General features: G+C 61.0%; 1 protein-coding gene across 8 annotated transcripts in view; it reads right to left on the reverse strand.

Moving 5' to 3' along the window:
- The window catches only part of INPP5A (inositol polyphosphate-5-phosphatase A), a 154,473-nt gene that overhangs the window by 36,581 nt on the left and 92,492 nt on the right, over window positions 1-25,400 (reverse strand). For all 8 annotated transcript variants that reach the window (XM_070057050.2, XM_070057045.2, XM_070057044.2 and 5 more), the window contains exons 5-7: window positions 14,556-14,619; window positions 6,224-6,327; window positions 395-447 (exon numbers count right to left, since the gene is read on the reverse strand). In XM_070057050.2, coding sequence (XP_069913151.1) covers window positions 395-447; window positions 6,224-6,327; window positions 14,556-14,619 — 221 coding nt within the window. The remainder of the gene's footprint in view (window positions 1-394; window positions 448-6,223; window positions 6,328-14,555; window positions 14,620-25,400) is intronic.

A 25,400-nucleotide genomic window follows, 5' to 3' on the forward strand; every position in this document is an offset into this window, starting at 1 on the left:
CCCTCTCTCTCTCTCTCTCTCTCTCTCTCTCTCTGGCTCTTTCAAATAAATAAAATAAAATGTAAAAAAAAAAAAAAAGCTACTGGTGCAGGGTGCTGTGTCACTAGGCCACTACCGTGGGCTCCAACAAGGTCCCCACCCAGCAGCCAGGAAGCTGCCACCGTGGGGTTCCCGAGTCCCTCCCCTTGCAGGGATGCTGAGCCCCAGGCCCACGCATGAGAGCTTCATGGGAGCTCACCACGTGGGTGCCCGCGGGAGCACAGGGTTCGGCAGACAAACTGGTGCTGAGTGCCCAGACCTGCGACTCGAGTTCAGGGACGGCGACACCTTCCTGTCGGTAGAAGCTTAGCTGAGAGAACATTCTGGAAACGTGGCCTAACATAAGGGAACGTACCAGTCAGCGAGGCACCACCGCGTCCGGATGAAGCCCTTTCGTGACCATTTGCACTGAAAAATAAACAAGACACAGAGATGAGCTGGCACAGCCGGCGGCACACAGGGTCCACCGGGAACAGGCCCGGCACTTCCAGCGCTTCTGCACCTCTGGGACGGAGCAGACGGTGGCGCTGCACACAGAGCTCTCTCTGGGGCACCACTGTGGGGAGGACCTGGTGCCTGCAGCCAGGAGGCTGTGCAGGAGGCACCCCCACTCCACGGGCACACAGCCCTGACGGCCCCGCCCGGCAAGCACCCAGGCAGGAGGGAGGCTGGGAGGGTTGCCGGATGCCGCAGATAAAGCGCCGGTGCCTGGCTCTGCTCTGGGGGGCGAGGTGGGCCCACGCGTCTCCACAGGAGCTGAGCACCAGCACGCCGGGACGGGGCTGCCACCAGGGTTCCCTGAGGGAGGCTGCGCAGCACCCAGGCCTCCACTCCCTCCTTGGCACGGCAGGCCCGGCACGGCTCTCGAGCACAGGGTGGCCAGCACCAGACAACGAGCCATGGCAAATGAACACGACCGGTCACTCAGCCAGCGCGCTGTGCTTCTGCGGCCCAGGTGGCCTGAGACGGCCCTCCCACGAGAGCGCCCCCAGGAAGCACCTGCACTTCAGGGCCTGCGCGAGGGGCTCTGCTGCCACACCCACCTGCGCTCTGAAGTGACCAGAGAGGGAGGGGCAGGGCGTGGCCCTGTCCACGCCCGGGAGGGGCCTGCGGCCTGACGTCCTCTTTCTGCGTCATGCAAGCACCACTCTGGTGCATTCTGGGCAGAGGGGCTCTGCTCCCACTGGGCAGGGCAGCCAAGCACAGGACATGGCTACCGAGCGGACGGGAGGGACGTGGGAGGGTTCTGGGCCTAGGCAGCTCAACACGGCAGCCACTGGCCGCTCACAGCTGCCAAGCTCCATGAGTGTGACTGAAAACCTGAATTTCCCATCCCACTTTACCCTGAATCAACTGTAAGTGGCACAGACACACAGCCCAGGGAGCGCCCTGAAAATCCCCTGGAGGCTCTGGGAGGAGCCCTTCCTTACCCCGACAAACACCCCCTGAACACCTGCCCTCCCAGGTCAGCCCGGGGGGTGAGGCGGAGGCAAGCATGGGGGCGGTGCACAGGGTCTCCCAGAACGGCAGAGGCAGGCAGGCGGAGACCCCCGCCTCCATGTGCTGGGGCGTACTGCAGGGGTGACCAAGGCGCTGGAGAACAACCACATGACGCGCGGTCCCTGCGTGGAAGGCCAGAGAAATGGCACCGGGCGGCGCAGAGGTGGGCACCTCACTGCTTCGTGCAGCACAGCCAGGTGAGAGGCAGGACGGGAAGTGGCCCTGCCGGCCCCATGGCCCAGCCGCTGTCCCTAGCTTTCTCACTGCCCCTAACAACCATACTCCTGTCTCTAGTGAGGAGACAGGGCCCCCACTTCCTCCCAGTCGGGGCACAGTAGGACCCAGGACTCCGGACTCTGGACCCAGCACCCAGGACCCAGACCCAGCACCCAGGACCCCAGACCCAGCATCCTGGACCCCACACCCAGGACCCAGGACTAGGACCCAAGACCCAGAACCCATTACTCAGCACCCCAGACCCAGCACCCAGCACCCAGGACCCTGGACCCAGCACTCAGAACCTAGGACCAGCACCCAAGACTGACCTAGTACTCAGCACCCTGGACCCAATACTGTGGACCCAGCACCCAGGACCCAGGACCCTGGACCTAGCACCCTAGACTCAGCACCCAGTACCCTGGACCCAGAACTCAGCACCCAGGACCCTGGACCCTGGACCCAGCACCCAGGACCCTGGACCCCAGACTTAGCACCCAGGGCCCCAGCACCCAGCACCCAGGACCAGGACCCAGCTCCCAGCACCCAGGACCAGGACCCGGACCCGGGACCCAGCACCCAGTATGCAGCTTCTTCACTCCCCAGGTCCCTTGTCTTGACCACCCCGGCTCCTCTTCTGGCCAAGCCCTGAGCACTCCCAGAATCAGCATCCACGTCAGCGGTCACTCCTGTGGCTCACCTGCCAAATAATCTACCCAAAAATACACACACACACACACACACACAGACATGCCAGCACACACATGCTAGCACACATGTCAGCAGACACATACACATGCCAATACAACCCCAGCACATACACATATGCACACATAACACATGTCAGCACACACCAGCACACATCCATTCCAGCACACTCACATCCATTCCAGCACACACATGTATATGCCAACACATACACACCAGTAGACACACATGCATGCCAGCACACACATGCATGCCAGCACAAACATGCTAACACACAAACACAGGACAAAACACACATACATGCCAGCACACACATGCATGCCAGCACACACATGCCAGCACACAAACACAGGCCAGTACATACATGCACATGCCAGCACGCAAACACGCCCACCCACATCCACACAACACTGCATGCACGCTCGTACACATGCAGGTGCATGCACACACACGTCTGGGAGGTGCAGTGGGGACCCGGCACCGTGTCGCAGAACTGCACTTCAAGGGCCCCACGGGTGCTGTTGCCCGGGGCCCTGCTGACGGAAGCAGAGGACCAGTGGGCCTGGACAGGGTCTGCTCAGGTCCCTGGTTGGTCCTTCCCCTCCTGGCCTACGTTCTGGGAATTTCTGGTCACTGAGCACCGTCTGAAACCAGTACCGTGGAGCGTGGCTCCACGCTCCCAGGGGGTGCCCTGCAGCCCCCAGCTTCCTGCACTCCAGCAGGTGTCACCCCGAGACGCAGGGCACGCCGACGCCGGGGAGGGCGGCCACATGTCCCCTCCCAGCGTCCACTCCCAGCCCAGCCCTGCTAATGGGGTCCCTTCACAGGCAGACGGATGGCGGGCGCAGGAGGCTTCATCTCCTAAAAGGCAGCATAAATCGCACGGAGCAAAGAGTGGCTGTGGGAGGTGACGGGCACACAGCCCTCGCGTGCACGCCTGCTCCCAGCATTAGCGGGATTAATCCATCTTTCATAAGAGCTTGCAGCAGGCCCGTGATCTATGGTAACAACCAATTTCTCACCACGGGCACGGGGAAAAAATGACTTGACCTGATCGACTATACAAATCTGCTTTTTAAAAATGGCCTCCCATTATCTGGAGTGTTGCTCCCGCAGGTATCATCTGAGACTCGCACGGAGCCGAGAGCGCCCATCCATCAGCAGTGGGAGTGCTGCTAGTTTAAACGCAGCGGCGCAATTATCTGGAACTGCATCAGCCTCCATCGCGGCGATCACATTCAGATTATCCCTAAGTGATGGCGATCAAAGAAACAGAAGTCAGTGTCAGACCGGCGTCTCCCCAAAGCGTTCAGGTGGAGCCGAGCGGTTGGCACACGGGCACAGGGCCAGGGAAGGGCGTCCCGCCATCCCCTCCGTCCACACACACGACCTGCCACACGCGTGTGAAGTGTGCACACACCTGAAAGTGCCACACCGCTGACGACGGCCAGACGCTCACGGGAATTGAAGCAGATTTCCTCCTGCGACGTCACAGGGTGACCGACACTTGGGGTTCCTGTGTGCCCCACACGCACCCTGGGGCACACGCATGGCCCCGAGATACGTCCGGGGAAAGGCGTGTGCCCCACGTGGTCACCAGCAGCACGAGGGTCTGCTCATCAGCCGAGCTGGGCCGAACGCCGAGAGACAGAGTCCACCCAAAGTGCCCCAAGGGCTTTTCCAGGATTTTCCAGACGCAGGCGCCTGGGCCAAGTCTATGAGCGCAGGAAGGGTCAGCGCTCAGGCCGGGGCCACCTGACCCATGGGAAGGAGAGGGCCACTCACACCCTGGACACCAAGCCATGCCCCAGCCTCCTTTCCACACCACTGAGGGCTGTGGGCATGAAGCTTTGGCCTGGAGGAGCCGAGGTGCCTTGAACACCCCAGAGGGCGGCCAGACCTGATCCCGGGGTGAGGGCAACAGGCCAGACGCCCCAGCTCCCTCCTCCCTCAGGGGCTGCTCTTCCAGGACACAGTAGACCCTGTGGGTCCAGGGTCCCTTCAGACCATCACAGCCCGGCAGGACAGGACACAGGCTGAGGAGAGGGGACAGGGCCTGTCGCTGTGTCAGAACAGGGCGGTATCCTGGCTCCCAACCTGGGTGGGAGGAACCATGCCCTGGTGCAGGGGTAGGGTGGGAGCTGCCACAGCACAGGGGAGAGTGCAGCGGGGACAGCAGCACCACCGGGTCACCACCACCGGGTCACTGCTGCCCGTGCCTCTGCCTAGGACCAGCCCAGGGCTGCCCCCACCAGCCCTGCTGGCCTCCTCTTAATTCTCCCTCTGTGGTTGCTGCCAGGTGAGCCCCAAAGTCTGTGTCTGGTCAATCTGAGAGTGCCAGTCAGCACCAGCCCCAGAGAGGCCTTCGGGTGAGCGAGGGTCAGGCTGGGGTGGACAAAGGCCAGAGGGCAGCTGTGCCTGGGCCCTGAATGGCCCATGGCTTCCCCGAGGGAACCACAAGGATCTTGCCAGGGGACATCAAGGGTGGCAACGTGTGGGGAATCCTCAAGGTCTCGACGCTGGCTCGCACCCCCAGTTCTCCTCCAACCTCTGAGTGCAGGGACCGCGGCCTCGGCCCGGCACGATGGATGAGCCGTGGGGTGACAGGGCGGCCCCATCCCTCACTCTAGCCGCGGGTCATAAAGCAAGTTAATAAAGTGTGGCCTTGTGGAAGTCAGAGCGACCAAGCCCCTCCCGCATGGCCGCCTGACGGGGCTGAGCCACAAGCCCCAGACACCACGCCCTGCATCACCGCAGGGGTGGAGCTGTCCCAACACATGGACGCTGTCAGGGACAGCATGTGGCTGTGCAACCTGAGCTCCCAAACCCCGCGACTGAACTGACGACAAACGGGCAAGAGAAGGCACTCGGCACAGCCGTGTCACACAGCTGGTGACACAGGCACAGGGACTCCAGCAATACCGGCTGCACAGTGCGACCCCGGGCAAGCCACAAAGCACGTCACACTGAGTGCACGACTGGCAAAGGAAGCAGGCAGCTGCCCAAGTAGCAGGCACAACGCAGGGACACGGGCTTCAGCCGCCAGTCCAGGCCACGTGGGCTCCACGCCTGCCGACTGCTGTATGACCCAGGTCCTGTGTGTGAAACAGAACGCTGGGGAAGGGACAGGACCCCATCCCCGCAGTCCCTCGCTCCCCATGTACTGTGGTCACCGTGGTGTTTCTCCTGCCAGCCAGACTGACCCACTGACACCCAAGCATCTGGCACGTGGACGTGGGACATGGACACAGGACAGGGCACCACAGGTGACCTGCACAGTATTCACCTGCGTCTTTTTAGGCACGGCTCCTGCCTGAAGTGGCTACAGGATGTGCTGACTGATGCAACGCTGAGCAGCCAAGCCTCGTCCTGCCCTGGTCTGGGACAACCTGGACCAGCCCACCAAGCCCAGGGCTCCAGGAAGAGCACGGCAGGTGGCAGACACCGACAGGCGGCAAGCCCCTGTGCCTCACTTCCCACGTGCTCACGGCAAGCTCACGGCAAGCTCACGGCAAGCCCGTGCTTGTGGAGTGGCAGGGAGCCCTCCCGAGGGAGCAGATGGCAGGGCTCTCTGAGAACTGCGCAGTGCAGAGGCCGACTGAAGCACACACAGGCCTGCAATGGATGCCATCCAGCAAGACAGACGCAGCCAAATGTGGGACTGCGCCAGGGCTCCTCCCCCGGGCCTGCGGCGCAAGCGGGGCCGTGTGGGGCCTCTGCACGAGTGCTCGCTTCAGGGGCCGGGCGGGGCCCCACGCACCTCTGGGAAGTAGTCCTGCGGGAACTTCTCCTTCTCCAGCATGGGTGTGCTCTCCAGGGTGTCCGAGTAGATCTCTTTGCCGGTCACCTTCTTGTACTTCTTGGCTGCAGAACAGCAACAGACAAGGTGAGCACCTCGGCTCCGTCCCATCACAGCCACCAGGGCAGCCCTGCAGGGAACGTCGGGGACCCCCAAGAGGGCTGACACTGTGCTGACCCTGAGCCACCTGCCCCGGGGACCCCGCCTGGAATGCAACGTCCACTGTCACCCCACCGCTCCCCGCCTGCAGACCTGGGGAACTGCCTGGCATCCTCTTTCCAGACCGCAGTATGTTGAAGAGAGTTGTGGAGTCACCACTCACTGAGACTTCACGCAAACCTACTCATAGCACCCACCTCCCACTCACACCCAGCCAACACGGCTGGGGAGGGGTCTGCTATGACCGGCGCAGGAGCCTGTAGGACCTGGTATGGCAGTGGCTGCCCAGCACCTCCCTGGAGCCCCTGACAGATGCGGCTCAGTCTAGGCCCCCTGAGCAGACATGTGTGGACAGCACCCCAGGCCTGCAGAGGTGTGGGACAGCCACAGGAAGGCCCTCGGTTGGGGAGGGTGGAGGTGGCTGCCAGCCCCTGGCAAGATGTGTGTGGATGGCATGTGGGTCTCCAGGCCCAGCCCACACGGCCTGTCCTCCAGGGCTGCCCCCAGCCAGGCCCAGCCCACACGGCCTGTCCTCCAGGGCTGCCCCCAGCCAGGCCCAGCCCACACGGCCTGTCCTCCAGGGCTGCCCCCAGCCAGGGCCCAGCCCACACGGCCTGTCCTCCAGGGCTGCCCCCAGCCAGGCCCAGCCCACACGGCCTGTCCTCCAGGGCTGCCCCCAGCCAGGGCCAGCCCACACGGCCTGTCCTCCAGGGCTGCCCCCAGCCAGGGCCCAGCCCACACGGCCTGTGTCCAGCGCCTGTCTGCTGCTAGTTCCCATGCTCCCAGTCCCCTGCTTGTTGGGGTGTGGAGGTCACGCTGTGCTGCTGGAGTTTCATGACGCCCACTCTATGTCCTGTGGGCAGCTGGAACCTCGAGGGGCAGTGGGGGCAAAGTGGAAGCACCCTGGGGCCAGGCCCTGGGCCACACTCAAGCCCAGGTAGAGGGTGGGGTCCACAACACAGAGCTGCAGCCAGGCCTGTGGGGAGCTCAGGGGTCGGGAGAGCAGGCTCAGGGCGCTGTACCGACCGCACTGCGCCTCCCGGCCCCGGCCCAGAGCAGAGGAACCATCCCGGAGGAGGCAGGCGCAGCCCCAGTGCCTTCCGTGGCCATGGGCGGCCTTGACAGAGATGTCTACTGAGCAGTGTGGAGCCGACAGAAGCACGAGGAGGGACATGGACACAGGACGCAGAGAAGGGACATGGAACACGGATGCGGGCCGTGGACCTCCCAGGCACACAGGCCGTGGGTTCCAGGACAGGGTGGGTTGAGGAGGCCTTTCTCCTTGAAGGGCAGTGAAGTCCTCCAGCAGGACAGGAAGTCCACTCACTTCTCCCTCCCCACTGTGACAAGCAGTCTGCACGGAGGTGGTACCTCTGCTTCAGTGGAGGAACCAACATGGATACTTTGTTACTAACTCTTTTTAAAGATTTATTTATAAGAAAGAGTTAGAGAGAGAAAGGGAGAGAGGAGTCTTCCATCTGCTGGTTCACTCTCCAAATGGCTACAATGGCAGGAGCTGGCTGGGCTGATAAGAAGTCAGGAGCCAGGAGCTTCTTCCAGGTCTCCCAAATGGGTGCAGGGGCCCAAGGATTTGGCCTATCTTCCACTGCTTTCCCAGGTGTGTTAGCAGGGAGTTAGATTGGAAGTGGAGCCGCTGGGACTTGAACCCGTGGCCTTGTGGGATCCTGTGCCGCCGGCAGAGGTTTAGTGCACTAAGCCATAGTGCCAGCCCGTGTGGTACACTTTCACTGCACGTGTGGTCACACTGTCACACATCGGCCACTGCAGGACCCTGGGACCCCCCTGTCCTGCAACTCCTGTGCTCTGTGGCCCCATCGCCCTCCCACTGCCACCCCTCAATGCCAATCTTTCCGCTGCCCACTGTCCTGTGAGGCCCCTCAAGCCTTCCAGCCAGGGCGCTGCTCCCAACGCTTCCGCAGCCTCTGCTCACTGAGCTGGGGGTGGCTCCTGATCCTTCTGCAGCCCTGTCCCTGGTGCTGGGGGTTCTGCCTCTGACCCACTCCCCACAGGGACTCCAGGGAGCCTGAGTGGGGCTGTGCTGCACCCAAGTCAGGCAGGGAGGAGTGACGTTCCAGCAATGCTCTCTTCCCATCTGTCCACGCTGCCTGAGCTGGGGCAGGGGCCCTGAGAAACCGTGTCTGTGAGGGTAGAAAAGGGACAGCCAGCTCCGGCCTGTGATCCGATCCGGAGGACACCAACAGTGACCTGCTCTCCAGAGGTCCTGCCTGCTGGTTCCCCATCCGGGCACGGATTCCAATGCAGGGATCTGGGGACACAGAGTCAGCCTGTGCCTCCAGTACCTGCGGCCTCACCCAGCCCCTCCCATCACACGCCTCAGGGTCCTGGCCTCACAGATGCAATGCATTCCTAATGACTTCCTCTTTGTGTGTGCACCTGCGTGTTCATATGCATACATAAACATACATGAAGGCCGCTGATTGTGTGTGCTGTGTTCATACACATGTACAAACATGAGAGCCACTGGTCATGTGTGTGTGTCAACAGCTTGTATCGGGGCTGGCTCTGTGGCACAGTGGGTAAAGCTGCTGCCTGCGATGTCGGCATCCCATAGAGCACCAGTTTGAGTCCTGGCTGCTCCACTTCTGATCCAGCTCCCTGCTGCTGGCCTGGGAAAGCCCAAGTGCACCCACGTCGGAGACCAGGATGGAGCTCTTGACTCCTGGCTTCAGCCTGGATGCTGGCAGCCATCTGGGGAGTGAAACAGCAGGTGGAAGATCTCTCTCTCTTTCTCTCTCTAACTCTTCCAAATACATAAATAAATCTTAGAAAAAACGCCCGTGTGCCCCGTCTTGCCGCGCTGCAGTGGGCGCCAGGTTTGCCTCATTGCTGGTGAGCTTCTCTCGGGGTCTCCACGTGGGTCACTCTGCCGTGTGACGGTGCCGTCTGCACAGCTTCTCTCCCCTCTGCTTTCACTGCAGTGGCCTGAGAAGGCCTGGGGCGCGGGAGGTCCCTGTGGCGGGAGAGCTGCCGCTTCCTCACACCACTGGACGCCGGCTGCAGGTTCCCGCCTCGGTTCTTTCCCGGGCTGAGCCGGTCTGTGCCGTGCACGGCGTGGACTCGGTGAAAAGCTCCTGCCCTGCTGGCGCGAGCGTGCAGTTTTCTTTGGCTGCTGCACTAAGTGATTTTCCAATGCTGAGCCAGCCCTGCATTTCTGGAGTGAATCCCAACAGGGCACAGAGCAGAATTCCTCACACGTGGTTGTACCCAGCCTGGAGGCCTTTCGCTGAGAGTCTGTGTGAGCTCAGAGGGACCTGCACTTTCCCGCCCTGTATGGGGGTCTGCTTCTGGCACAAGGAGGGCAGGGCTTCCGTCTGCTGTCACCTTACGGGAGAGCCCAGAGAGAACAGTGGCCCTTCGTCCCCGAGTGCTTGCAGGAGCCAGGCCACTGATTACCGGTTTGTGGCAGCTGAGGGCCTGGCTCCTCCCGTCGGAGTGCGCGCAGCCCACCCCACCCCGCAGTGCCCACCTGAGCCCTCAGCCTCACAGGCGGGCGTGCCCCTCTGCTATCCTCCAGGTCTGGGGGGTCGGCACCGATAGCCCCTCCCTCGCTTCTGTATTGATAAACTCGTGCCTTCTCTCTTTTCAGCTAGTTGGGGTTGCAGGCTTATTCATTTTACTGATCTCAAAAAAACCAGCTTTTGGTTTCATTGATTTTCTGTTCATAACTCTATTGATTTCTGCTCTGATTCTTATTATTTTTCTCTGCTTATTTGAATTTTTCCCTTTTCTATTTTCCTCAGAAGCTTAGAAAATGGATGGATTTTAGGTGGCTGTTTACTTCATATATGTATATAAACATTTCTTATATATATATGATGCTACAAATTTCTCCCTAAGTAGTGCTTTTGCTAATATCCTATAAAATTTGGTTATATTTTATTTTTTTAAAATACTTTAAATTAATTTTTCTTTATGTAAAAGATGGAGAGAGAGAGAGAGAGAGAGAGATTCTACCTGCTGGCTCACTCCCCAAATACCCACAACAGCCAGTACTAGGTGAGGCCAAAGCCAGGGGCTGGGACTATTCTGGGTCTCCCACGTGGGTGCAGAGGCCCAACACCCGAGCCCTCACCTGCTGTCTCCCCGGAGCACGAGCAGGAAGCTGGCGTCAGGAGTGCAGCAGGGGCTGGAGCTCACGCCCTTGAACACGGGACACACGCATTCCGAGAGGCAGCGGGACTGCCACCCAGATGCCCAGCTCTAGAGCTGTCGCTTCGTTTTCCGTAGTTCATACTTTTTAAAACTTTCTCTGGTGACTTCTTCTTTGTCTTTAGAGTATTTAGAAATATGCTGCTTAATATCCAAGTACCGCGGGTCTCCCGGCCGCTCTCCTTACTGATGTCAATTCCCTCGTGGGCTGTGGGCACAGCCTGTTTTGCACTTGGAAAGGAAGGTGGGTTTACGGCCCGCAGCGCGGTCTTGGCGAGTGCTGGATTCAGGAAGTGCACGGTGGACGACGTGCAGGCCCGGCTGCCGGACACTGCTGTGGACCCAGTGCATCCCTTTCGGCCTGCTGGAGCTTCCACTTCTTTCTTTCTTAAATTTCACACTTATTCATTTGAAGGGCAGAGTGATGGGGGCGGGGAGAGAACACGGGACAGAGAGCTCCCATCACTGCTCCCACATGCCTGCGGCAGCCAGGACTGGGCCAGGGCAGCCTGAAGCCAGGAGCCAGGAGCCCTGTCCAGGTCTGCCACGTGGAGGGCACTCAAGCACTTGGCCATCCTCTGCTGCTCTCCCAGACACATCAGCAGGAAGCTGGACAGGAAGTGTGGTGCAGCCAGGACCTGAACCAGACACTCGGAGACAGGACGTGGGCGTCAAGGGGCGGCTTAGCCTGCTGCGCCGCCACAGCCACCCTCAGCACCATCCACTCGTCCCCATGGTGCTGTGCGTGCCCGCTGCTCGGCTGTCTGGGACCCACTCGCCGGGGTTGCTGTGTCTCCCTGGGCACGGACGGTGTCGTGACGACTGCCCGTCTTCCCAGCTGAGTCCGCTTCTCTGGAGCGAGCCCGGCCACTCCAGCTTTCTCCTGCCTCGGTCAGGCCCGCCCTCCCCAGCGCCCTCCGTCTCCCTCCACCTGCTCCTCAGGGGGCGCCCAGCACGTGCCCTCTGCACACCCGGGCGGCCCCGTCTCCCACGTCTTCTCCCAGGTTCCTCTTTGTCTTTCACTTCTTTTCCACCTTCTCCGACTTCACCGTGCATTTGCCGTGGCTCCATCTTCTCTCCCCGCTTGATGAGCTCGGCCTCCAATCCTCCTACAGACCCTCCCAACACTGCTGTCACCCATCCTCCCTGCGTGAGGCTGCAGCCCATTGGACCCATCACAGGCGAGAGGACAGGACGTCCACCTGACCCCCACGCACTCCTGCCTGCTGGAAGTCTCCAGCCCTTACTGCAGGGAGGGCTGCTGGGGGCCGTGCCACTGACCCAGCATTGGGCTGAGAGCTGAGTGTTTCCTGTCACCCTCGTCCTGTGTGGCCTCCTAGAGACGCGCGACACCTTCCTCCCTCCCGCTTTCCTTGTCTCCTGTGCTCTGGCCCCTGCCCTGCTCAGTGGCCTGTGCCCTGTGCTCTGTGCTCCTGTGTCCTGGTGCCAGCCGCGAGTTCTGAGAAGCATTGAGCCAGGGCTTGCACACACAGGGCCTCCTCCCCACATCCCTACCATTACACATGCAGCCCTGGACGCCCGTCCTGCTCATGTGGTCTCCCTTCTCTCTGCTCTGTGGTTGGAGAAGTTCTCCTGGTCCCCTGGCCCGTGATCGGCCACACCCCGCCTGCCGCGGGCAGGTCTCCGAGCTCCAGCTCTGCTCCTGCTGGGCACCTGCCCGCACGTGCCACCCAGGCTCCACGTTTGGGTCAGAGTCACCATGTCTACACCTGCCTCTCAGGCTGGCTTCTCCCCACAGACCTCTGATCTGGGAGTTTCCAGTTGACAGCAGAACATGACTAACTGGGACAAGGGACGGAGGCCGCAGAGCCTCCAGGGGCAGGTGTTCTGTGCACATGGCTGGGCCACGCAGTGTCTGTTGGGCTCTGCAGCCGCAGGAATCACTGCTTCCCTTGTTTCCGGGAATCAAGTCCGTGCTCCCCGGGAGGTGTCTGCATCTGGCTGTCCAGGGCTCCACTGCACTGCCTGGCTGCTGGGAGTGGCAGGGAGGGCCTGGGTCTCAGCACCCACCCAGCACACTGCTCAGTGGCCACACTCGCTGTGGGTGAGACAGGAAGGCGACACCCTCGCCCCGGTGGCCGCGGAGATGCCGGAGGAGGTGCACGAGGAGGACCGGCACGAGTGGCAGTGCGTGGCCACACCTGGTGCCGGCGTGCAGCCGCTCCCTTCCAGGGCTCTGGGCAGGCTGAGGGCCCTGTGCCCGCCTGCCCGCCTCCATGTGTGGCCCAACAGCTGGTCCTGCCTCTCAGACCTGCGGTGGGCACAGGAAGGTCCTGTTAGCTTCCTTCACTTCTTCCCGCGAGAACCTGGGCAACGGCACCGATTCTCCTGCTGCAGCTAGGGCGGCCCGGGGCTACAGGCTTCGTCTCCAGTCAGCTCAGCTTCGCCCCCAGTCTTGCGTCCAGGGTTCATGCAGGGAGAGGCCGTGGCAGGTCCCTGGGATGTGGGAAGCTCCTGCATGAGGGCAGCTGCCACTCTTCCCCTGCCCTCGTCCAACGGGGCTGCTGGCTCAGCCCGGGCACCCATGGACAGCACCCCCACCCCCCGCCAGGCACCTGTGCGATGGGAAAGCTGGCTCCTTTACCCCTTCTTCCGGTTTTGTTGGCACGTCTGGCACTCCTTCCATTTCTAACTAGACACTGTGTACAATCTGGGCTGCTACTTCCCAAGTCTACACAGATCTGGGGTGCTTTGCCTGCCACTGGATTCATGGCAGAAGAGCAGGGGCCAATGAACCCTACCCCCACCCCCCGAGACCTGGGGAGCCACACGCCTGTGCCATGGTCAGCACTGACACATGAGTTTGGTACATGCTCCCTGGCATCTGTCACTCTGTCACCACACAAGGTTCTGCCACAGTGGAAATGCACCGTGGGATCAGGAGAGTGGCTCGGCAGGGTTAAACACCACCAGCAGTGCCGGCATCCACACAGGTGCCAGTTCGAGTCCCAACTATTCCACTTCCAGTCCAGCCCCGTGCTAATGGCCTGGGAAGGCAGTGGAAGATGGCCCAGGTGCTTGGGCCCTGCCACACATGTGGGAGACCCAGATGGAATTCCAGGCTGTTGGCTTCAGCCTGGCCCAGCCTGGCCATCAACTATGTGGGAAGTGAACCAAAGAATGGAAGATCTATCTCTATGATTCTGCCTTTTTTTTTTTCCTTATAGATTTATTTATCTGAAAGTCTGAGTTACACAGAGAGAGAGAGAGAGGGAGAGACACCCACCACAGAATGACCACCGAGAGTGGACAGCCCCGCCCATCTCCTGCCAGCCCACCTGGCTATTCTTGGGTGGGAAGAGCCAGGCGCTGGTATTGAAAAGCATTGGGAGACTCCCTGGGCAGCAGGCCAGGTGAGAAATCGCGGTTCCGGCTGGAATCCTGCATTCGATACGGACGCCAGCGCTTCTCAGCTGCCTAGGAGCCATCGGTCTCCAGAGCCAGCACAGGCAATGAGCCGGTGGACAGAGCCATGCGGAGCTCCGGGGACCTGTACACAACAGGCAGAGGTGCGACCCTCACAGCAGGGGCTGCGTCACAGGCACGGACACACGTGGCTGCCTGTGGCCCACATCAATCACGGCCATAGACACGCGCCCTCGCCCAGTTCTGCTCATGGAACACACAACCTTCTACCCTGGTTCTCGCCTTCTCCCATTCGGTGGGAGCTCAGTCAGAACACATGCTCTGCACGCCCCTGCGGCCAGGCCTGTGCTGGGCCTCTGTGTACCTGGGGCGGGGCCGGGGCCAGCCGGGTGTCTCCATTTCAGACACCGGGAAGCCAGGTTTTCCTACCAGGTCCCTGGTTAAGACACCAGGAAGGGACATAAAACCCAAGCCACAGGGACCAGCCCTCTCAGGAGACAGGACAGGACGGACCGGAAGTGAGTCCATCAGGAGACCCTGACGCGTCTGGCCTCACCTTTAAAGTCGAATTGGTAGATGTTCTTCAGGGACTCGTGAAGAAAGTAAAAGCTTCCCAGGGCCTGTGGGCAAAAGGAGAATCAGGTGAGGGAGCTGGCTGCGTGGATTCTGGAGTAAAACTTGACAAGAACGAGGCAGCGCCACAGAAGCCCAGGGAGTGCTGCGATGGCGCCACGTCCGGCCAGGCCACCGAGAACACCAGGCACAGGCGCGCAGGTCCGGGAGCCACGCACCAGGAAGGCACTTCCTCCGCCGGAGGAGCAAGGCCCAGGGCAGGCTAGGGCTCAGCACCCGGCTCCATCCCCTCCCCTCCATCCTCAGACCTGAGCTACAGATACCCGCCTGCCGGGAGCCACCTGGCCTTCCACTCATGCTGGGGCCAGGCTGGCCACAAGGCAGGGCTGGACCAGGCCCTGTGCTGGTCTCAGATGCAAATGTGAGGCCATCTTGTGTGTGTTTATCCAGGTTCAAGTACATCCATGTGCAGATGTGTGCACTTCTACACATCTGTATACTCACACACACTCAGGTGCACACAGGCACACCACATGCACACACTCACACTGAGACACACACGCACTCACACCTACATACACACATGCACACTCAGACACATGCACACTCAGACACACGTACACTCAGACACGCACACACCCCACACATAGGCACACCCACACACATACACCACGCATACCCACATGCACACACACTCACACACACATACCCACAGGCACACCCACATGCACACGCACTCACACTGAGCACACGCACTTTGCCTCAGTGCAGGTTTGGCTCCACACCGTGCGGTACAAGTGGCACAGGGGGTGGTGTGGCCTGGCCTCTGCCTTCTGTCCGCCCATCACCTGGCACCACACTTCAACGTGAACAAGTCGTGCTGTAGCTACCACCATGTGGAAATAGGGTGAAAATGAACTTTTTATAACCACAGGTTGAAATAGCATCAAGTGTTAGAATCAGAGACACAGGCGCTGGTTTCCCAGCCCCAGCAGGTGCAGTCCACACGGCCGAGGTGCTGTCTGGAGGTGGGGCTCTGGGTGGGCCCAGCTGGTAAAGAAGGGGACTTTCCGGAGTGGAAGCTCACAGCGGCCTGGGTGCTGTGGGCTTTAAACTTCTGTTGCAGTCATCAGGCCCCACAACTCCTCTACGTTCTGACACAGGAGACCCCACGGTCCTGCCCTGGCCCTGGCTTCACAGGGCACTGCCACGGCCCCTCCCCGGCTCCTGGGCTCCATGTTTCCTCCCGGCCTCCCACGCTGCCACATCCATGCAGCCACCAGGGATTGAGTCCGTGCTGGTCACCCCCAGTCACCCGGGTAGGGCTGTGCCCACCCCCCCACTCTGGGATGTGCCCCAGGACCCTGCACATGGCGCACCTCGTGCTGTGGGACAGAGTCAGCCTGCAACGCCCTGTGCTCGCCTGCCCAGCCCAACCCTCCCAGCCTTCCCAGCCTCCTGGGCAGCTCCCTGCCCATCTCGGTGCCCCCCCCCCCCAGCAGCAGCAGCCAGGGTCCTCTACACAGTGTCCACTCACTGCCGCCCATTACACGTGCCTGGCCCAAGGACACCCCACAGCAGGTATTGCAGACCTGTGGCACAGGTCACACTGAGGAGCAGCTCCTGGGGCAGGGGGCACGCGACCAGGGACCACACTGACCAGGGACACACTGACCAGGGACCACACTGACCAGGGACCACACTGACCAGGGACACACTGAGGAGCAAACACTTTCCATCGCTGCATGCTCCAGCTAAGGCAGGTGCACACACACTGTGCACACACGCGCCGACCAAGGCACCAGCCAGGCACCGGCTGGTCTCCCAACCCCACATCACGGCTACCACCCGAGGCACAGGGCTCAGGCCAATGACACACTATGACACAATGGAGCCCATGCCAGGGGTGGTGGCGACAAAAGAAACCCCACAGACACAGGGCGGGCTGAACAGAGGGCGGGCTGACCGTGGGCAGACGCCCACCCAGTACCTCCTCTCCTGCAGAAGGCAGGTCAAGGGAGCACCAGCCGGTGGAGAAGCCACGGGTCGCAGGCACCTGATGCTGCAGCCCGGGCCCGTCCAGGCAGGGCTTGCCCAGGTCACACACCGCAGCCGGCTGTGCTCAGATCCCTTGCTTCGACAAAGCAGAGTAGACGTCCGTCAGTAAGAGGGACGATGGCCACGGGCAGCCCTCGGGACCGCACTTCTCAGCTCCTGCCCCCAGTGCCGCCTCTCGGATGACGTCACTCCCTTAGTGTCAGAGGAGGAAGCACTCCGAGATGGTGAGCAGAGCAGCGTCAGTGCTGGCACGTCCGCCGTGGCCTCGCTCACGGAGCATCACGAAGCCTGCCCAGCGCACGGGAATCAACGCCACTGCAGCCGAGCGCTGCCACTCACGCTGTCGGGAAACCCATAATTAGCTCTGACGAGCATTTCCAGTCAAAGGTCCAGCCAAGTGTTCTGCCTACGCCCTGTCCTCCCAACACAGCCAGGGCCCCCGTGAGCCACGTGTGCCAGCCAGCGGGCAGTGGCGGGCGGGGCCTGCGGGCCTCTCGCCCCAGAGCAGGTCCACAGATGTGTGTAGGGACGCAGACTTCAGTTACTATACTTCTTGCATATTTATATACCCTCTGTCACAATGGTGGGCGTGGCGGAGAGGCGGAGAGCCCAGGGCATCAGAGCTCACCTCAAGGTGCTCCAGGGTGGGCCGCTGTGGTCCACACGGGGTCCCAGCCCCCACAGATCGGGCTCCCCCCTGGAGGTGTTGGTGGAAGTGTAGTGTCTGCCCGTGACAGGGGTGGGCCATGTCATGCCACTCAGGCTGACACAGGAGCAGCAAGTGCACCTCGCAGGCTCACGACTGTGGCAGCCGGCCACTGCTCACACCGGCCAGGACAGGACAGGTGCCGGCAAACTGGGCAGCCACTTGGTGCCTGCTGTGGGGGAGGGGTGGCCCTCTGTCCTGGGCAGCCACCTACACCAGGCTCCAGGGACGACCCGGCCAGGGCTGAGGCCGGCCAGGGGGGCACAGCAAGCGTCTCAGAAAGCCCTCCCCGACCTGGAGGCAGACAGCAGGTGGCAGTAGCTGGTCACTCCCACCACACATCGCAGCAGGAACCTGGGCCTCCTGCAGCCCTTCCTGTGAAACAGAAAACTCCTAAGCCCAAACCAGCCGCAGGCCGGGAACATGCAGGTCCAGAGACCAAGAAAGAAGCAACCACACAGGAGCTGCTCGCTGGGACCCCACAGGGCTGACGGAGCCCTGACCCTGTGTGGCCGCGCCCGAGGACGTGCTGGCTTTGACCGCTCTTTCAGTCTGTCCACCTACAGACGGGCGTCTGCACTCCTACATTCCCACGAGTCACAGCTGGTCCACTCCGGGAGGGACGACTACACACACACACACGCAGGCATGTGCACACACATACAGGCCAGGGGATGTCCCAGTTCATGGAGAGTCTGTGCAGGGGAAGCCACGCTTGGAACCTTGCGTCCAGCTCTAAGCCAATGCCCGCTTCCTGCTCATGCACCTGGCAGGCAGCAGTGGGGCTAGGGACGGGGTCCCTGCCACCCACCTGGGGGCCTGGACGCAGGGCCCGGCGCCCGGCTCTGCCTGCAGCTGCGTGGCTGTTGTATCTGGGGAGTGACCGGCAGATGGGAGATCGCTCTCTCCCTCTTCCTACTTTCCTCTCCTTCCCTCTTTCTGTCTTTCAAACAAATAACGTAATTAATAAATAAAAGATCTTTTAACATGAGTATTTTTTTCAAAAGTGCATCCAAAATACGATTGAAAGAGTTATTTTTGTGCAAAACCTTTTTAAATCTATGCAGCTTTCATAATATGCATTTCATGTACTCTAAGGTCTCTGCATGTCCACGTGCATATACACACACGTACACGCACGTACACATGGGCTGTGCTCATGGCTGTCCCACTCAGCTCAGCAGACCTGCACAAGAAAGCAGGACGGGGCCAGCGCTGCCGCAGCCAGTGAAGCCGCCTGTCAAAAATCGTTTGCCCACATGTGAAGGCTCGTGCCTGGGCTCTCTACTGCCTCGGACGGCCAATGTTTTCTGTGTCTCCCCAGCTCACTCCTGTCCCTATGTGTGTGTGTCAGTCCCCCCAGCTCACTCCTGTCCCTGTGTGTGTGTGTCAGTCTCCCCAGCTCACTCCTGTCCCTGTGTGTTTGCAAGCATCTCTATGTTTACTGGCATGTAGGCTTCTTCTATGAATTCATCTCATGTCCTTAGTCCATTTTTCTATTTTTTCTGTTTGTAGAGTTTTCTTTTTTTTATTTTATTTTATTTATTTATTTATTTTGACAGGCAGAGTGGACAGTGAGAGAGAGAGAGACAGAGAGAAAGGTCTTCCTTTGCCATTGGTTCACCCTCCAATGGCCGCCGCGGCCGGCGCGCTGCGGCCGGCGCACCGCGCTGATCCGATGGCAGGAGCCAGGAGCCAGGTGCTTTTCCTGGTCTCCCATGGGGTGCAGGGCCCAAGCACCTGGGCCATCCTCCACTGCACTCCCTGGCCACAGCAGAGGGCTGGCCTGGAAGAGGGGCAACCGGGACAGAATCCGGTGCCCCGACCGGGACTAGAACCCGGTGTGCCGGCGCCGCTAGGCAGAGGATTAGCCTAGTGAGCCGCGGCGCCGACCTAGAGTTTTCATTTTTAAATGTAATCTAGAATCATTTCTTCGTTACCTACAGTACATTTTAAAGCTCTTCATTTAAATGCTTTATTTGCGAGGCAGACAGACAGACAGAGAGACACCTTCTACCCTGTGAATCACCCTCCAAATGCAGACAACAGCCAGGCCTGGGCCAGACTGAATCCCAGAGTCGGCAATTCCATCCAGGACTCTCACGTGGGAGGCAGGGACCCAGCTACCTGAGCCATCGCCGCTGCCCCCAGGTGCACATCGGCAGGAAGCTGGATCAGGATCTGGGTCTCGAACCCAGGTCCTCTGGTGGACGATAAAGGGGTCTGTCCCAAGCAGTGCCGGAACCTCCGCCAAACACCGACCTTGCTCTGGCCCTACCACTGTCAAATCTGTCCTCTGGGGTCAACACCTCGGGGTCTTCCAGACGCGCTTCCCGACCGTGGCCCCAGGGACATTCTCTGGCCTCAGCTCCTCCTGCGACAGGGACTCGCTTGTGCGTGGGGCGCAGGGTGCGGCCCCGTCTCCCTCACCCTCACCCCACACGGAGAACCTGGCACTGCTCGCTGCTCCGCGTCACCCACCTCCATGTGCCGGCTGGTTCCTGGGCTGACCTAACAACACTTATTCTTATCTCAGCTTCTTAAGGAGTCGTGACAGTTATACGTCTAAGAGCCTCTTTCTGTTTCCCTGCACAATTTCTGATGTTTTGGCCCTCTCTGTCCTCGCCTGAACCTTACACAACAGCCCGCTCAGGTGAGCTGCAGAAGCAGGCAGCCCCTACAGCACGTCTCCTCTCCCAGGGGGATGTCGGGAGCCCTCTCGAAGCCTTTTCTGAAACGGGACTTGTTCAGACCTGTCTGTCAGCAGTGAGAGGCAAGGCTGTGGGTCTGGTTTGCATCTTGCGCTCAGCAGTCTGGTCAGTTCCAGCGACCGCAGCTTCTCCATCCGCCCATGACCGACCGGGCCTCTTCACCACCCTCGCCCTTCCCTTCTGCTTTCTGGCTGGCTGCACTGCAGGAGCCGTGCCGGCTGCAAGCTGAGCGCCAGCCACGTGCTGGGGGAGGGCAGGGCAAGGAGGACCAGGGCCCCAGCAGGGGTTGGAGTGGGGACCTCCTAGAACATGGGATGTGCTGACTGCCTGGACGCAGGTGCACAGGCAGGGGCGTGGTCAGAGGGCCAGAGGCACAGCAGGGATGAAGGACACGGAGCAGGGGGGCTTCAGCACAGACCCCCTTTTCTGCGAGGTCTGCCGGCCTCCCCAGAGGGAACACTCAGGCAGCTGGATTCCTGACCTGCAGCTCAGGGACAAGACCAGGGTTCTGGGTTGCCTGTGATCGCTGCTACTCAGAGCCGTGACAGCATGGAGAAATCCAGGCGTGAGGGCCGCGCCCCGGGCACGATGCTGGCCTCAGGTCAGGCCACAGGTGCAGAGCGCAGCTGGCCAGGGGAGGAAGTGACACGCATCCGTGGCATGCGCCTGGTTCAAGTCGTGACCCACAAGAGGATATTTAAAACGGGAAGCCAGCCTTGCATTCCTGGCGTAACCCGAGCCCCATCGTCACGCGTGAGCCCGTGTGCTGCTGGGTTCCGCGTGCAGACTGTCGGAGCTGTCGCGGTCTCTGGCTGCGTTTCTTGCTCAGAGCCCCAGTGGGATGATTCTGTGCAAGTGTTCAATGTTAGTCACAAATCAGTCACGTTCCAGGGTCCCGCCCTGCCAACAGCACAGCCCCCCCCCCCCAGGCCGCACTCCGCGCGGCATCCACTCTGGGCCCTGCGGGTCCCTCTCCTGCCCCCCACCCCGATCTGGAGCACACACGCCCGTCCTCCCTTGTCCAGGCAGCCTCCGGGACCCACGGGGATGTCCCTAAGAAGTCAGACCTTTCCTGACCCAGGACTCAGCCACCCTCACCCCCTGTGGCTTCTCTTGGGAACCCCGGGGGTCCCCAGATCCCTCCAGCACCTTCGCCCAGAGCTGCGGGTGACAACGGAATCTCCGTCCATCCTGTTCTCTCCCCTCCCCTGGCCAGGCCAGGCTGCCATCGTCTCGCTGCTGGTCACTGTCCCCGGCACTGCTCTACTGCTGTCCCCTCAGCCTTCCCTCCGCCCAGAGGCCACCGCTCTGCGTCTCTCAGACTGCTCACGCTCACGCCCCGATCCTCCAGCAGCTTGAGGGGCCCCACGCCCTTCAGTTCACAAACTCCAGCTGTGCTCGGAGCAGGCCAAGGCCTGTCCCCAGAAGCCGCCTGTGCCGTGCCTACCTGGCTCCCCGCTCCGTGGGGAGCCCTCGCTGTGCTTCTCCACGGGAACCGCAAGCCACTTCCTCTCTCCTGGGAGCAGCCCCAGCCCCGCTGCCCGCTGCGCGCTCGGCTGCCTGTGCCCCTCCCGGGAAGGGCAGGGAAGCTTCTGGTCACCTCTGAGGCCCAGCATGAGGCCGGGCTCCTGGTTGACACCAAGGCGCACAGCCCGTCGCAGGCCGCCGGCAGAGCAGCTCCGGACCCGGCGCACAGGGCCAGTGCTCGCGTGCACCCGAGAAGCAGCACGGGGCGGCGGAGCAGCGACACCACAGGAGGACGCCCCGGGACCCCCGTCTTCACCACGATGGAGCACACGGACAAGTGAGTCAGTCACCACCACGCTCTTCAGAACAAGCAACAGTAAATGAAGTGGGCTCCTGCTAGCACCCAGTGCGGCCGCACTGCCCCCAACAAGGAAGTCTGCCCTGGCCCCAGCACCCCGGGAGGGCTGCAGCACGTCAGTCACGGGTGTCCTCTCTCCAGATGCGTGCCGACTCATCCACACGGCAGCAGCCCAGCACAGGACAACGGCACCGCGGCGTGGCCCCTTCTGGCCCTCACCGCCAGGCCCCGCGGGCTGGCAACCGGCTCGACAGGCACGTCCGACCTCATTGTGTCTGCTGTCCGCAGCCGACACGGACGCTAATTGAATTGGCTGTGCGCGGTGTTCATCCACTCACAAAGCGAATGACATTCTGCCCCTGAATTAAAGCGCATTTTATAAAGCGTGCGCCAGGGAAGCCGCGTGCTGGACACGGGGTGCTGAACCCTGTCACTGCGCCTGGTTGTAGCGTCCCCAATTAGGCAGCCCAGGAAGGGCCAGGGCAGAGCACAAGTCACTGTGACAGCGAGGAGCACACGTGCTCACGGCAGCCACTTGACGGCTCACACGGTGTCACAATCAATTCCACCAGCCCAGGACACCTGTTACCGGCGCAGCACAGGGCCCGCCCTCCACTGTCTTGAGGACAGGCAGGGCTGTGCACTGCCTGCTGCCACCTTGCCAGTCTCACCCCCGGCTCACGGCGCAGGCGCACGGCACGTGCTGAACGAGGAGTCCACAGGGTGGGCACGCGCCCTCTGACAGGGCTCGCTCCCTCGCTCTGGATGTGATGGGGGGAGGAAGGGGTCTTCTGAGGCTTCATATGCTGGGGGCATGGTCCCCAGGGGGTGGTGCTAAGAGGAAAGTGGGGGTCCTTAGGTCACTGGGGTGCTGCCCTCAGAAGGGGGCTCACCTCACGCCCCCCACCAACATAGCCCCCACTGTCTTAAGTCAGTGCCTTGGTAATCCCTGCCGACGCCGGCCTGACACCAGAGAACAGCTAGGACAAGTGCGGGAAGTCCTGGCCCAGCTTTTACTGGGGAGGGTGGAGGGCAGGCAGAACATTCCAGAATCCGTATGGTGTGCCCAGGACCAGCTGTGGCAACCGTGAGAAATGACACAGACACATAGAGCCCTCGTGCATATGTCAGGAGGTGCGAGGCCGTGCGAGGGGAAGTTTCCGGGCCGGCGCCCCCAGCACCGTCTGATCTGCGTCACCCAAGGGCTCCTGTGCAGCTCGAATGCCGCTTTTCAACAGCAGTTTGCAAATTCAAAGTTTTGAAATGAGCAAAGAAAAATATCGATCTTAAGAAAGTAACTAGTTTTAATTATGAAATGTTATTGAGTTATATTTTTCCATGTCTAAGTGATTACAGAAATAAATCAATAAACTTTTATGCCAATTAAATTACGTGCAAAGTTTGCATCATAATTAAAAAGGCTTTGACTTCCATCTTTTGTCTTCTAAAAATCATTAGCTTTTCAATTACATTTCACCCGCACAAATGTTCTGGAGAGGCAGGGAATGTGCATTATGGAGACGGGATCATTAAAGCAAACGCACTTTAAAGGAGCCAGCACTGAACACAAGCTGTTCACAGAACACTTGCTGCCATTAGACAAGCTCAGGGCACAGAAAACTCTACCAAAAAAGCACTCATTGATTTTTAAACTTTGATTACACTGGGAGAACTCCGCCCACGCAACTGCAGTCACTCCCTGCAGCAGCGCCCACAGCGGCGCACCCTCCGCCGTGCCCCGGGCCTGGCCACGCCACTTCCCTGCCAGCCTGGGCACAGCGTGCCGACCCTGCTTCCAGCCCTGACATTTGGGTAAGTGTGTGAAATCAGCAGAACCTCTGCTCCACGTCCAGAGCGGCCTCCTGTCACACGTCCACCGCACAAGGCCACAGCGAGGGCGCAGGAACAGACTCAGGTGTGCAGGCCACAGGCCCTCGGTGCAGCGCAGTCTCTCCCACAGATGCGGCTCGGGGCTCGCGACACCGCAACCTCTGGAAAAAGCCTTGCTAGAGCTTGCAAACCGGAAGCTCACACCCACCACAGTCGCCTGCAAGCCAGCGCGGCCGCCCCACCGACCCTGAGGCTTCCAGCAGTCACCGAATCCGCTGAGCCTCGACTTCCCCACCTGTGGCCCTGGGGGCTGACAGCACGGGGCAGGTGACCCTCCGCCATGGCAGGCCTGGAGCCTCCCGTGCCTGGGACCACCTGGAGCCCCTCTCAGGCCAGAGGAGACTCGGAGCACAGCCTCAAGGCTGCCCTCTGCGCGGTGGGCGGGGCCAGGCCAGCCTCTCAAAGCAGGGAGCCCTGCCCGAGGTGCCCTGCACCCCACCCCCAGCAGCAGAGGCAGGTCACCAGGAGCAACTGTGGGGGGCTTCCTGCCAATCCTCCCCAAGTGGACCCCTTCTCTCCCTCCTTCCCGAGGCCAAACCTCGGACAAGCCTGACGGGAAAAGGTAACCACAGCAAGCCGCCTCCCGCTAATGGCCTTGTTATCAATCAGAGCCGACAGAGACCCAGCGAAGGACGGCTGTCAGGCCATCGGCTGCCGTCTCTCGCACTCTGCTGACACGGCCGTCCTGACCACACGCCTATCTATCATTTTCCTTGAGAAAAAAAAAACACACTGCCAGGAAATTGGTTTCTATGGACAAAAAGAGAGGGAGACACAGGGTTCAGAGAAGCAAGAGGGAGACCCAAGCACCGTCAGGGTGGCCTGAAGTGGGCGGGCAGCAAGGAGCATGGAGCCCACAGCCTCCCGCTCAGCAGGCGGGGTCCTGCGGTGGTGACCAGCCAGGGTGCACCCACAGGGCTCCCCAGGCTGCACAGAGGCCCAGGAGGGGCCCACAGGACTGCCAGACGTTGGTGAGGACCAGGAAGAGGCTTCCGGTGCCGGCATTTACTGCCCGCATTCCAGAGGACCCAACAGGAGACATGGGTTGGGTGGGAAGAGCAGGGCTGGGGAGGGCTGGGATGATGCCGCAGGCACAGGGAGATGGGAGGGTGGCAGGGGGCCGGCAGATCCTGGGCTCCCCATGGTGACAGCCATGCTGGGGCAGGGAGCTAATGGCGAAAACAGCAGGCCCACTTGGCAGAGTCCCCGGGGTGGGTGCTGGGGGCAGCTAGGCTCCGTCGGGACATGGCACAGCTAACCCGGGGACCACGACTCGCCACATAGAGAAGCACTGGAAGGCATAGCCTTCCCAGTCTGAGTGCGCAGGGAGTGGGTGCCACGCTCACCTCCTCAGCCCCCTGGCCCAGTGAGCAACATGAGCAGCGTTGTGCCAGCACACCACAGCACACGGCCCCAGTGGGAGACGCCCCAACACACGCCCTCTCGGGGCCCAGGGCTCCCCTGCTAGGAGCCAGGGAAAGGACTGCCAAGTTTCTGGAGCAAGGCCTGGCAGGCAGAACGTGCTGCCAATGAGCTGTGGTGGGGGACACGACCATGTGAGAACACACATGTAAGAACATGGGGACGTCAGAACATGGAGGTGTGAGAACATGGCAACATCAGAACATGGCTATGTCA

The sequence above is a fragment of the Oryctolagus cuniculus genome, chromosome 15 (genome assembly GCF_051225735.1).
Source record: "Oryctolagus cuniculus isolate XC-2025 breed Fujian yellow rabbit chromosome 15, ASM5122573v1, whole genome shotgun sequence".
Classification (NCBI taxonomy): domain Eukaryota; kingdom Metazoa; phylum Chordata; class Mammalia; order Lagomorpha; family Leporidae; genus Oryctolagus; species Oryctolagus cuniculus.